Raw genomic sequence first — 12,765 nt, 5'->3', positions numbered from 1 at the left:
AGACTTCAGTCACCAATTGAAAAAATAAAGGAGCTGAATGTTTACACACATATGTGTGACCGCGCACACAGATAATTGTCTAACCTCTCCACGGGTCTTGAAATCACAAATCAATAAGAGCTTTGCCACCTGAAATAGTTTTGGGCTCCATGAAGTTCAGGCTCTGATCTGGTGGGCCCACCTCACACAATTCACTGAAGTCAATAAAAGAGAAATTGAAAGAGCAGGCCCTCAACCACGATGTTCACAGGAAGCCTGAGCAGAGCACTAGTATTCAATCTAATGTAAAAACAAAAAGTTTGACTGCATCACTTGAACAAGAAAAATACTAATAAGTAGTGAGGAAATAAACAGACGTTTAAAAAGTAAGATAAATCTAACTAGCAGGGAAAAAAGTAGGAAGAAACAGTTAATTTGAGGGTCTGACTAAACCCATTATGCAAAGTTTATTGCAATTTTGCCCTCTTACACTGCAAACCAAGGGACTGGAAAAATAACTCAGTTGCTTACAGATCATTAATGAAAGCAGCTTTGCAAGACAGTACCTGCCCAGGAATATAATTTATTTTGACAGTCAAGTATATTATCAATAGTGTTTTAATGATCATTGTGGTAGAAAGCTCATTTGGTGCTCGGTCTGGTAAAATTGGATGGGGTCTATAGCAAAGGCTTCATTAATCCTCTACTTCCAAACTCAGACCTGTACTGGGGAATTCTCTTACATTCTTCTTCCCACTTCCAGGATTTGTCAAAGTGATAAAATATTTGCATTAGTATTTCCCTCCCCAGGGCCCCAAACAGCCCTTACTTTTTCAGTTCTGTAATTAACCTCATTCACACTTTTCCTCCACTTTTATTTGGATGCGGTAATCAGTAAATATCACTAAAAGAAGGGGGAAAACAGACAAGCACAAGAAAAACTCTTTTCTTCCATAAAAGCAAAATATTTGAAAGTAGCGGCATTTATACTATTCTTTGTATTGCAGTAGCACCAAATGGCCCTAGTTCCATTGTGCTAGGCACTGTCCAATCACATAACAAAAAAAGATGATCCTTACTCAAAATGTTTACAATCCAAGTGGCAATACTATTGCAACACAGATCACTCAAAAATACTGATGTAATCACTTGCCCTTCAGTTCTTAAAATATATTTTAATTGAGTTTTCAATTTTTAGCTACCAGTATATTGAAAAAAAAAAAACACTCCACAGTGACAGAGTCATCCTAAATATTATAACTACCATGAACATAAGTTCCAAAAAGCAGCTTTTGCCAGCTTACCTGACAGGGTTCACATGGAAACAGTCCTTAAGCAGCGTTAAGTGTGCTGCAACTCAATGGGAAAGGGACTTGTGTTGGAAGAACGTGGTCTCCATTTTAAGGGTCAGATCCCCAGCTGGTGTAAAATGGTCAAAGCTCCTTTGAGTTCAGTGGAGCCACAACAATATATATATGATTCCTATATTCTTATCGATACATTCTGAGGAGGAAAGATTTATTTCTTCCTGGATAACAGTTTATTCTTCTGCATCGAAGCAACAGTCATAGCAGATAAGTATATTGATGTCTCCTACTAACTGAACATTTTAATCTTGAATCCTAGTAAGGTGAATTCTCTGTTAGGACCTCCAAAAGGCAGAAAGGTCATAGCTGTGTTTTCTGTGTAGTGGTACAGCGTAAAATTTATGAAACTGAAGAATAAAACAATTGTTTACTCTAGAGGCTTTACACTATATCACTCTGTAGACAGAAAAGCCTACCCATAGAGTTATAGGAACTGTAATACTTCTAAAAAACTAGCTACCCTCATTTTAGTGGAGTTACTGTTGATTTACTTTAGTGTAAGTTAAAAGAGAATACTAATATACTGCATAGGTATAAAAGTGAATTTTAAATCACCTGTAACTTAAAATATATTTCAGACTTTTCTTGTAACTATTCCTCAGTAAGGACTAGCCATATGTGATGTTTAGTACTTTAGGGTTCAAGCTTTGTTGTTTTTATGATCAAAAAAGTCTTAGGGAGAAGTCTAGTCTTTAAAATGGGAGCATTGACCACAACTGCCTAATACAAAAAATGGCTGAATAGAATATGCACAAACTTTCAAAGTAAAATAATATGCTTCTGTGTTAACACCGAACATATGAAGTTAAAACCCAGAGGAATATGTCAGGGAAAGTAAAAAGCAACTGAAAAACAGGCCAAGTTGTTACTTAAATGAGATCAGGGGTTCTGAAACTGGGGGTTGTGTCCCCTCAAGGGGTCGCAAGGTTATTACATGGGGGGTTGCGAGCCGTCTGCCTCAACCCCCAAACCATCCTTCGCCTCCAGCATTTAGAATAGTGTTAAATATAAAAAAATGTGTTTTTAATTTATAAGGACATCGCACTCAGAGGTTTGCTGTGTGAAAGGAGTCACCAAGGCAAAAGTTTGAGAACCACTGAATTAGATGCTTGCATTTCACACCCAGGCTACTGAAACGTGCGGAACATGGTTTGTCCTTCTTAACGCTTGCAGTTACACGGTGCTGGGCACCAATACAGCTGCTCCCGTTGCTGACACCTGTCAGCAACAGGTAGGTTACTGCTAGTGTGGAAAACACAGCAATGAAGGATAATGCAGGGTCAGGAGGGAGCAGGGACACACACACACACACGCTGACCCCAGAGCAGGACAGAGCAGGAATTCCCCCGCCCAGGTCAGGGTTCCTTGAAGCCTGGTATCTGCTGTAACTAACCAATCCAGTGGGGAAGGCTGTGGCCGCTTCCTTGGCCAAGCCCTGTCCCAGCACTACCCTGGGGCGGGGCACCTGGCTGCAGCTAAGCACAGAGCTAGTATAGCCTGTAAGGGCGGGTGGAGGCAAGGGGTAACCTCCCTACAGCGCCCCAAGAGGGAAGGAGGTAGGAGCAGGGAAGCTCCCGCCCGGCGCTGGGGCATGAGGAATAGTTTGCAGTTCTGTCCTCCTGCGAGGAAGGGAAAAGTATGAAACCAACTCCGAAGGTGAGCCCAGTCTCAGCCCTCCTCCACCACCTTTCCTGCTGGGACTGCTGCAGGGGTCCCAAGAGCACTTCCACCCCCGCAATCCTCACTACTTAGCCCGAAAACCCCCGCTCCCTGGGTCGTCCCCCCCGGAAGCAGTAATGGGCCAGGAAGGCACTACCGCTGACAAGAGTGAACAGAGTTCGGAGCTGGTAAGGTTGCTGAATCTTATATAACATTCTCACGCCGTCAGACACAGTCATATTGCTGGGAAAGAAACTCCCTAATTCAGGGTCAAGAAGGAGCAGGATTTTTTTTCCCCCTCCTGACCTGCCCCACATGTCATACCCCAAAGATCCCTGTTTGATCATTGTGTCCTGAGGACCGGTGTTGCACAGAACACACAATCTGGTAAGACAGTTTTCAAATTGCAAACAGAGTCATTTATTCTAGGAGTAAAACTACCAAACGTACAACAAATCCAAAATAAGATTTTTTTTTGAGGGAATTCTGAGCTTTGTACCCTCTGCATTACAAACAAAACTCAAGTACTGTAGTCATTTCCACTGAGCCAAATAAACAATTTGCACAGTAGCTAGTGTCTTGTGAACAGAGAAATAACAAGTTAGCTAACCTCTACTTAAATTCAATAATCTGCTCAGCATCACACTAATAATTCACTCAGTGCTTTGCCTTTAAGGCAGACAAGAGTACTTGAAATACAATGAATAGTATTAACAACTATGCTAGAACTTCTCCCATTCTATCAGCTAAATGCACTGCCTGTTTCGTTCAGTCTGGGGAGGCACTATCATAGCCTCATATAATATTTATTACCTCTCATTAATAATTGAATGAGCAATAAATGTTTACATAAATGTTCACATAAACAGTTTCACGAATATTAGTGCAGATACATATTCACACACAAATATTAATTAAATATGGATTCACACAAACGTTCACAGCCATTTTAAATGCTCTTTGTGAGTTTAGGAGTCAACCATTTAGGAAGAAAACCACTAGATGACCAATTACACAGTGTGAATAGCTCATACAAATAGCAAGGACTTAAAGCATCAGTACTTTAGAGTATGGGGTGGGGGTGGAAACCCGGGCCTGCCCTCTACTCCGGATTCCAGCCCAGGGATCCTAATGGTAGCAGCTGTTGGTGGCTTTCCCTTCACCACGGACACTGCTTTGATTCCCTGGGCCACTTCCCCCATGGTTCCCTTTTCCTAGCTTCACCCTTACCTCAGGATTCAACAATGCTTCTTCTCCTCCAGCTCCTTTCACCTCAGCCTCCTAGAGGGCACTGGAAGGAGAGCTTTTAAACAGTATAAGTGGGACCTTGATTGGTTCCAGCTGTCTCCATTAGCCTAACGGCCTTAACTGGTTAATTGGCGTCAGGTGTCTTAATTGGCCTGGAGTAGCCTTTGTTTGGCTATCCAGGGAACAAGGGCCTGCTCATTCTGAAGGCTGATATACCTGCCTTCCAGCACTCTTATATTCTTCGAATCTGTCACAGCACATACATCCACTACAAACAGTTTGATGGCAGAACGAAGAACAAACTCATTTCACTTGTAACCTAAAATATTTTAGGACAGGTCTTCAGTATTTAGCAATATTAGACTATGACTATAGAAACACGGGTCAAAACCATGTTCTGATTGGTAGATTAGGCTTTTAAAGTGATGTTATTGGCATTCACCAAGTCCTCAAGATACATGTCTGGGACCTCACCACAGAAAGAAGAAAAAGAAATAGGCACTACTCATACCTTAATCTAAATTCCAGCAAGACATCCACCCTCTCTGTGCGTCACAGACACACGCTGAAGAATTACTTTGCATGACTGGTATACTCAATATCTTCCTGTAAGATTTGAACTACCTGTCCTGTTGCAAATAACCCTTTTGCTTAAAAGACCGACATTTGTTTTCTCTGTTGCTTTCTGAGCTATTCTTTTCTGGCATAATTCTATATAGAACCTCTGTGTTTTCAAAGTGAGGTATTGTTAGTGCTCCAAACTGACTTTGTAGATTTCTAAGCATATACTTATACCAGTAAGCCACACTGGCTTAAGCATTTCAAGGCTATTAGTGCATTCTCAGGTGGATAAAGGCATTCAGAAGTATATATGCCAAAAGTCTAATCATTCACATCGTGCCAAAGACTACTGCTTTTATCTAAAAACTTCCAAACAAAGCCAAGAACCCAGCCGTAAGAAGGAACAAAAACTTTACAAAAATAAAAAGCACGAAGAAAAATTTTAACGCTACTTTGAGTGAAACCTTCCAACTAGAGCCCTATGCAGATACAAAAAGTGTATATATATCCGATATATGAGCCGCACACATGGTCCACGGATAGCCTCATCTGCGGATGCAGATATGCATAGATACAAAGTGGATATCCACAGATTTGCAGGGCTCTATTTCCTTGCGATGTACCATTTGTCTAATTTAGACTATAAACTTGTAGGGTACCTTGAAAGTGTGTGTGGGGGGGAAACGTTACCTACCTCTCGTAATGGTTGTTCTTCAAGATGTGTTGCTCATGTCCATTCCAAATAGATTTGTGCGCACAGCATGCACAGTCGCAGAAAGGTTTTTCCCCTAGAGGTACCTGTTGGGTCGGCTCAGGCACCCCTGGAGTCGCACCTTCATGGGCCCTCCCACCTCTCCAGTTCCTTCTTGCCTGATTACTCTGACAGAGGGGAAGGCAGGTAGATCTTGGAATGGACATGAGCAACACATTTTGAAAAACAACAGTTACGAGAGGTAGGTAACCGTTTTTTCTTTGAGTGCTTGCTCATGTTGATTCCAAGTAGGGGGAGGAATAGCTCAGTGGTTTGAGCATTGGCCTGCTAAACCCAGGGTTGAGAGTTCAATCCTTGAGGGGGTCATCTGGGGCAAAAATTGGGGATTGGTCCTGCTTTGAGCAGGGGGTTGGACTAGATGACCTCCTGAGGTCCCTTCCAACCCCGGTATTCTATGAGATGGTTGCAAGGCCAACCAACCTCTCCTGTGTCATTGTGGAGCGTAGGTGACTCCCAAGCCTTACCTAGGAGGTGGGGTTGGAGTTCATGGACTCACTGATTGAAGCACCACTCTGCTGAATGCTGCATCATCCCTGGCATGCTGGGTAATGGCATAATGAGAAGTAAAAGTGTAGACTGAGGACCACATCGCCGCTCCACAGATCTCCAGAATTGGGACCTAGGCCAGGAATGCCGCCAAGGAGGCCTGTGCTCTAATAGAATGTGCATTAGCGCGGGGGAAGGGATCTTTACTAAATCATGATATGCTCGGACACAGGACGTGATCCACGATGATATCCTTTGAGAGGACAGCTGAAGGCCCTTCATCTTGTCCGCTACCGTGACAAACAGCTGGTTCAATTTACAAAACGGCTTTGTTTGCTTGATATAAAAGGTCAATGCCCACCGAATGTATAGGGAGTGGAGCCTCTGCTCCCAGCAGTTAGCCTGAGGCTCAGAGAAAATGACTGGAAGAAAAATGTCTTGATTGGCATGAAATTGAGAGATGACTTTAGGGAGAAAGGCTGGATGCAGCCAAAGCTGCACTTTGTCTTTGTAAAAGATGGTATAAGGAGGGTCGGATGTGAAGGACTTGAGCTCAGACACCCTTCTAACTGAAGTTATTGTGACAAGGAAAGCCACCTTCCCTTACAGATAGAGTAATGAGCATGTTGCTAAGGGCTCGAATGGAAGCCCCATCAGCCTCGAAAGCACCAGATTAAGGTCCCAAGCTGGGGCTGGTTGCCGAACTTCCGGGTATAACCTGTCCAGTCCTTTTAAGAAAACAACCCACCATCGGGTTAGCAAAGACTGAGCGGTCTGCCACTTTTGGGTGGAATGCTGAAATGGTGGCAGGGTTACAAGCTGCTTTAAATGTAGCAGATAGTCCAAGATAAAGGGAATTGATGATTGCATTGGAGAGGTACAACTCTGCAAACACCAGATCAAGAATCTCTTCCACTTGACCAAGTAGGTCGACGTGATGGATGGTTTCCTACTGCCAAGGAGAACCTCCCTAACAGGATCTGAGCATGTGAGCTCTACCAGGTTTATGCAGCTTCCAAGCCATGAGGTGGAGAGACTCGAGATTGGGATGCTGGAGCCGGCTGTGGTGCTGGGTGATCAGGTCTGGAAATAAAGGCAGGGTGATTAGGGTGTCCATTGACAGCTCCAGAAGCATGGTGTACCAGTGCTGGCAGGGCCAGGCTGGTGCTATGAGTATCACTGAGGCTCCTTCCCTCTGGATCTTGAGAAGAATCTTCTGGACAAGTGGGATAGGTGGGAACGCATAGAACAGGTGGTCCTTCCAGGGAAGGAGGAACGTGTCTGCACGTGAGCCCAGACTGTGATTCAGGAAGGAGCAGAACTGCAGGCACTTCCTGTTGCTCTTTGTGGCGAACAAGTCGATCTGGGGAACTCCCCACAGTTAGAAAATGTTGTTCACCGTGTCCGGCCGAATGGACCACTTGTGCTTGTGGAAGAATCTGTTGAGATGGTCTGCCAGCTCGTTTTGAGATCTGGGAGTATTGAGTGAGCTATGCAGAAATCCCAGAGCTTTAGAGCTTCCTGACATAGGGGAGAGGAGAGTGCTCCACCCTGTCTGTTTATATAAAACATTGCTGTTGTGCTGTATTGTCTGTCAGGATTGATATGCATCTCCCTTTCAAATGAGCTTGGAAGGTCTGGCACGCCAGATGAATTGCTCTCAGCTCCCTGACGTTGATGTGAAGCGACAGCTCCACTTGGGACCAGAGGCCCTGAGTTCTGAGCTCTCCCAGGTGCACTCTTCACCCCATCACCGACATGTTGGTAACCAGACTCAGCGAGGGATACGGTTTGGAGATGAGGATCCCTGCACACACCACTCGCGGACTGAGCCACCACTAAAGAGACTTGAGCACCTGCAGTGAGAGTGTGACGTCGGCACTGCGATAGAGCTCTCTGGCCCTGAACGGGGCTTGTCCATCTGAGGCGACAGAGAGATTACCATGAAAAGGACTCCTGGTTGAAGCCAGTGCGCTACACACTGATGCTGAAGTACCCAGTGCCAGGTCCATGAGGCCAACTTTGACTGTGGCCGCAGGGCCTGTGGTCCTTTTCCTTCTTAGTGTGGAGGCAGAATCCTCTGCAAATCTTGCATCTATCTGTCTGGTGGGATTCTCCCAGGCACTTTAAGCAGGACCTGTGTGGGTCGCCCTTTGGCATCAGCTTTTGGCAGACCCTACATGGCTTAAACTTCTGGAACCGAGGCATGCCCTGCCCCAGGCAGGAGAAGGGAACAGAGAAGAGAACCCCGGCTAACAAGGGGATGAGGTTCAAACACTACACTACACTCTACTAAAAACCATTAACTAACCATTGAAACTATTTTCAGGTAGGAACGACGAGTACACTAGGGGATCATTCGAAAACAAGAGAGAAGAGAACGCTCCAACGACCATCACTGGCAGTAAGATGGAACTGGAGTTGCGGCGGGTTGGTAGCACCCTATATGCGGGGAAAATCCAGGGGGGGCCTGAGCTGAGCCGACGGTACCACTAGGGGAAAGACCTTCCGGTGACTGTGCACGCAGTGTGCACACACCTACTTGGAATTGACATGAGCAAGCACTCAAAGAAGATGTGTTCTTAACTTGGGTTAAAATGGCAGTCAAGACACAGCAACTCAGCTCAACAGCTCAAATTCAAGCCTAAAGAGCACCCTGAGCTAGAACTGGAGCTACTAAACTGAGGTAAAAGTTGAGTTACCATGTCTTCATTGCCACTTTAACCAGGATTAGCTAATCTGTGTTACAAACACAGATTTTTTTTGCAGCGTAGATATACCTTAGGGGGTGGTACTGTGTTGTCTTCTTTTTACTGTACAGCATTAATAGCACTCAATAAAACAGTATTCTAGTTTAAGAAAATCTTTTCTACTTGCTCCATCTCATGTTTTCTTGATGCATTTTGGGGAACCAGAATTAACAGTATTAAGTGGTTGGGGGTGAGGGGCGGGGTGCGGGGGAGCTTTGCTGCTTATTTTTCCAACAGCATCATAACTTTGCCACATTGCGTACATCCCATGCTCTCTGTTGTTGTTTTCCTGGTAAAATGTGTAGCATCCATCTATAAAATGCAAACCATAAGACACACAACAATGTGTAACAATGTGGGGTTACCCTTGTTGCTAGAACCTTAAACTTTTTAATTTCCTTACTCTGACTAACATGGCTCACTGCAATTTTAAAATTGGGTATAAACAACTTTTTGCAATTCATATGTTTCAAATGAAATAAAATCACTGTCATACTTTCACTGGAGTTTGAAACCACATTTCTGGGGCTTGTATTTGTACTATTGTTCATTTAACGCAGGACAAATAAACTTTAATCAACCTTTAATATCAGAAAGTAAAAGACACTGAATATATTGCTAAATTGCAACTCAAAAGTGCTTTCTTCTCAGTAATGTGGCAAACAGAACTGATTAAAAAACATTTAAGCAGAAATTTAAGCAGAAAGTCCAAAATTTTCCACAGAGAGCAGACACATTTTCCTTAAGTTGATAACCCATTTTTTTGTCGAAATACAATTTAGACAGAACATTGTTTACTTTATAACAAAGAACATAGTATAGTCCTATACATTTCTTCCTTACTTGGTAAGGGCAGAACTTTGGTTGATTTTGCTCTTTGTCATGAAAACGTTTGTCACCATAAGCCTCTGCCATACTATACAGAAATATTTCTGTAACAAACCTGTAAGGGTGATGTCATCATCTTCTATTATTTGCTCTTCTGCAACATCCAGGGAACTCTCAGTAATCATGTCACTGGATTCATCAACGCAAGCTAAGCCAGAATAATTGTGCAGGAGGTCTGCACTAGGAATATGTTCCACAATGACAGCAGGGAAAATGGATGGATCACCAAGCTATGAAAAAGGAGTATTAAAAGAAAACTATTTAGATTATTTCAGAACTAAAATGTTTGTCTATCTAGAATATTTCAATCTTAACACATCTATAAAGTGTTACTAGAACATTAGGTTGTCAGGAACAAATATCAATCAACCAGCAATCCTTCAACATGCTAATTGGCACAGCTGCAGAAGGTGGTCACATAGCAAAATAATCATTAGAATTTCTAAAAGGATTACTTTGTACTGAGCAAGCATATTTATTACAGAACTAATTGAGAAACAATTAATGTATATCCCCATGAAAACATTTTTACAGAGTCACTTTTCAGAGTAAAACTGTACTTAAAAAAATGGTCTGGGCAGAGGATTAGAAAACATTGTAGGGGATAACTGCACTGGCTGGAGGAGGAGAAGGGAGGGAGATGTTTCCCAATTAATTCCTATGGTTCTATTAATTTGAAGCTGCTCTGTCCCTCCCTTTCCACTGCAGTATCCACTCTGTCATCACCCCACCCTCTACATTTTTATTGTGTCAGAAATAAAAGAAATGAAGCAGCTGGAGAATCAGAAACATATCAAGCCAAGCAACAATAATTAGAAGACAAACATTCTTTCAAAAGGCTGTCCCCCAACAGGAAGAGGTTTTCAGAAAGTGAATGTTACAACAGAGAAAAGTTTTCTACAGCTAATCTTCTAAAAGGTCATCTGCAGGAAGAGATTCACTAGCTGATGGTAGCACAGTTTGTTACAATTACGCCAAGATTTTTTTCAGCAATCTCCATACTACAAAAACATAGAACACTATTAATTTGACAAATTAAAAGAAAGGTTCTGTGAGTGGGTCCTTCTGTAAACAAAACAGTGTGGGTGGACTTAGGGCTAACATACACTTCAGAAGAGTAGAGTATGTAGATTTGTACCTAGTTCAAGCCATTTTTTTAACCATTCAAGAAAAAAATCTTATGATTGAGGTCATAATCTGATCACTGCACACAGTTCAAGTGCAAGAAAAATAAAATATATTCCAAGCCAATGGTTCAATACAAATGATGGCTATAAGGTCAAGTACCTCTCAGCAAACATCCAGGAAGGGAATTATTGGTAGCACCAGGTGCCATTAAAAGTTTTGAAAGGCAGGAATTAGTATTTTAAGTCATTCAGTAGTTTTTAAAAACATGTTCCAACAACAATTGTTGTAAATGCGTAATAAGACTCAAATTAAATAAAATGCCTAATATATTTCAGTGGGCTTCTACAGTGAGTTAAGAGTTCAGTATACACAAAAGCCCATTATGGAAGTTCAGCAAGTAAGTTCCTCAAAATACAGGAATCAAAATAAAATAACTTCTAAAAGACCAATAAAATAGTCAAAAAGGAGACCTAGGTAAGACCCCTCTGGCAGTTCTGCAAAAATTAGGAAGTGAACAGGTTAGAGCTGAGGAGGGGCGAGTCTGAACAAGAGTGACTCCAAGAGAGAAAGGGCACAAAGTCATAGCATCAGAAAAGATGACTGCTCCTAAGCAGTTCAGTAGAATAATGAGCTTCACTAAGACTTATTAATGAATCCCAAAGGTGTGCTCTCATGTGAGTCAATCAGAATCAGTCTGCATTATTAATATTATATCAGAATGGCTCACAAAACTATTATCCCATTTAAGAATCAAGTCAACTAATTTTCTTAATCGCACAAGACTGTATAGAAACTAACCAGTAATCTACCCTGCAGGTTCTCAAACTTTGGCCCATAAACCACTGTTGGTCTTCAGAGATCTGGCTGGTCATATGGTTTTGGGTCTATTTGTTTCCATAACAGCTATGAGGGGAGTTGAAATGAAAAGCAAAAAAGACAAAGGGACAAAATAACATATGAAAAAGAGGTAAAGTCCAATTCTTTCTATGAGTTTGAAATTGCTTTATTTGCCCCAGGATGTTATGTGATCATGAACCGGAGGGTAAATGATCTCCAAGAGACAATCGCACTATTAAGATGTGGTCCAGGATATGAAAAAGTTTGAGATTCCCCAATATAACCAATACCAAGACAGAAACGTATTGAGAAAACATGGTGAAAAAAAATGTTAAAAGAGTATTAAGGTTGAGAAGTCAAGCACTCAAAACATTTAAAATGCCAGAATTAAGGTTGCCTGACACAAAGGCATCCCCCTCCCACATTTCAAGTCTGTGACCCAAAGCGTGAGGTATCAGAGCTTTTTAAAGCAAAGGCCATGAAAACTTTTTAACATGAGCGAACCAATTTATTTTTCCTTCACCTCATTCTCGGAAATGGTTGAATCATTTGGCTGAAATTAAAAAATGAGTCCAAGGCAGACACCCAGCATGGAAAATTTGAGCCCAAAAACATAATGTTTGGGAAAGTTATAAGTTAGCTTGGCAGAATTCAAATTTTTTTTTATATAGTTTTGATGGATAATATCAATGTTTATTTTTAAGCATTTTTCCATATATTTATCTATTTAAATTTTCAAAGTTGCAAGAAATTATGGCGGGGATCAAAAAATAGGGAGTCAGATATTTATTTAAGGACAGCAGGCACTGAGATAAAAAAAGTTAAACTTTTATAGCCTTTAAAAACAAAAATTTCAATATCACATGTCAAAATATACAAAGTAAATATCCTTAAACCAAGCAGGTTCTCAAGCAGCATTTTTCTTACTTTGCCTATCTGTAAATTTCAATTATTAACAATGGAAATATTTTTTCATCCATCTGTGTGTGTAAAGTGAAATCGACAGTTACCAACAAAAATCTAATCCTTCCAAGCCTAGCTATAAGCAGCTGAAAACAGGGCTTTGTAGTGAGAAGTGTGGCGCAACCTT

General features: G+C 41.8%; 1 protein-coding gene across 2 annotated transcripts in view; it reads right to left on the bottom strand.

Annotated features, from left to right (window-relative positions):
- The window catches only part of ELF1 (E74 like ETS transcription factor 1), a 141,409-nt gene that overhangs the window by 39,004 nt on the left and 89,640 nt on the right, over positions 1-12,765 (bottom strand). For both annotated transcript variants that reach the window (XM_074943957.1, XM_074943966.1), the window contains one exon: positions 9,766-9,940. In XM_074943957.1, the coding sequence (XP_074800058.1) occupies positions 9,766-9,940 (175 nt within the window). The remainder of the gene's footprint in view (positions 1-9,765; positions 9,941-12,765) is intronic.

Source organism: Natator depressus, chromosome 1, assembly GCF_965152275.1.
Source record: "Natator depressus isolate rNatDep1 chromosome 1, rNatDep2.hap1, whole genome shotgun sequence".
NCBI classification, from domain to species: Eukaryota; Metazoa; Chordata; order Testudines; family Cheloniidae; genus Natator; species Natator depressus.
Note: the sequence above shows the minus strand (reverse complement) of the source record. Positions and strands in the feature narration are given on the sequence as shown.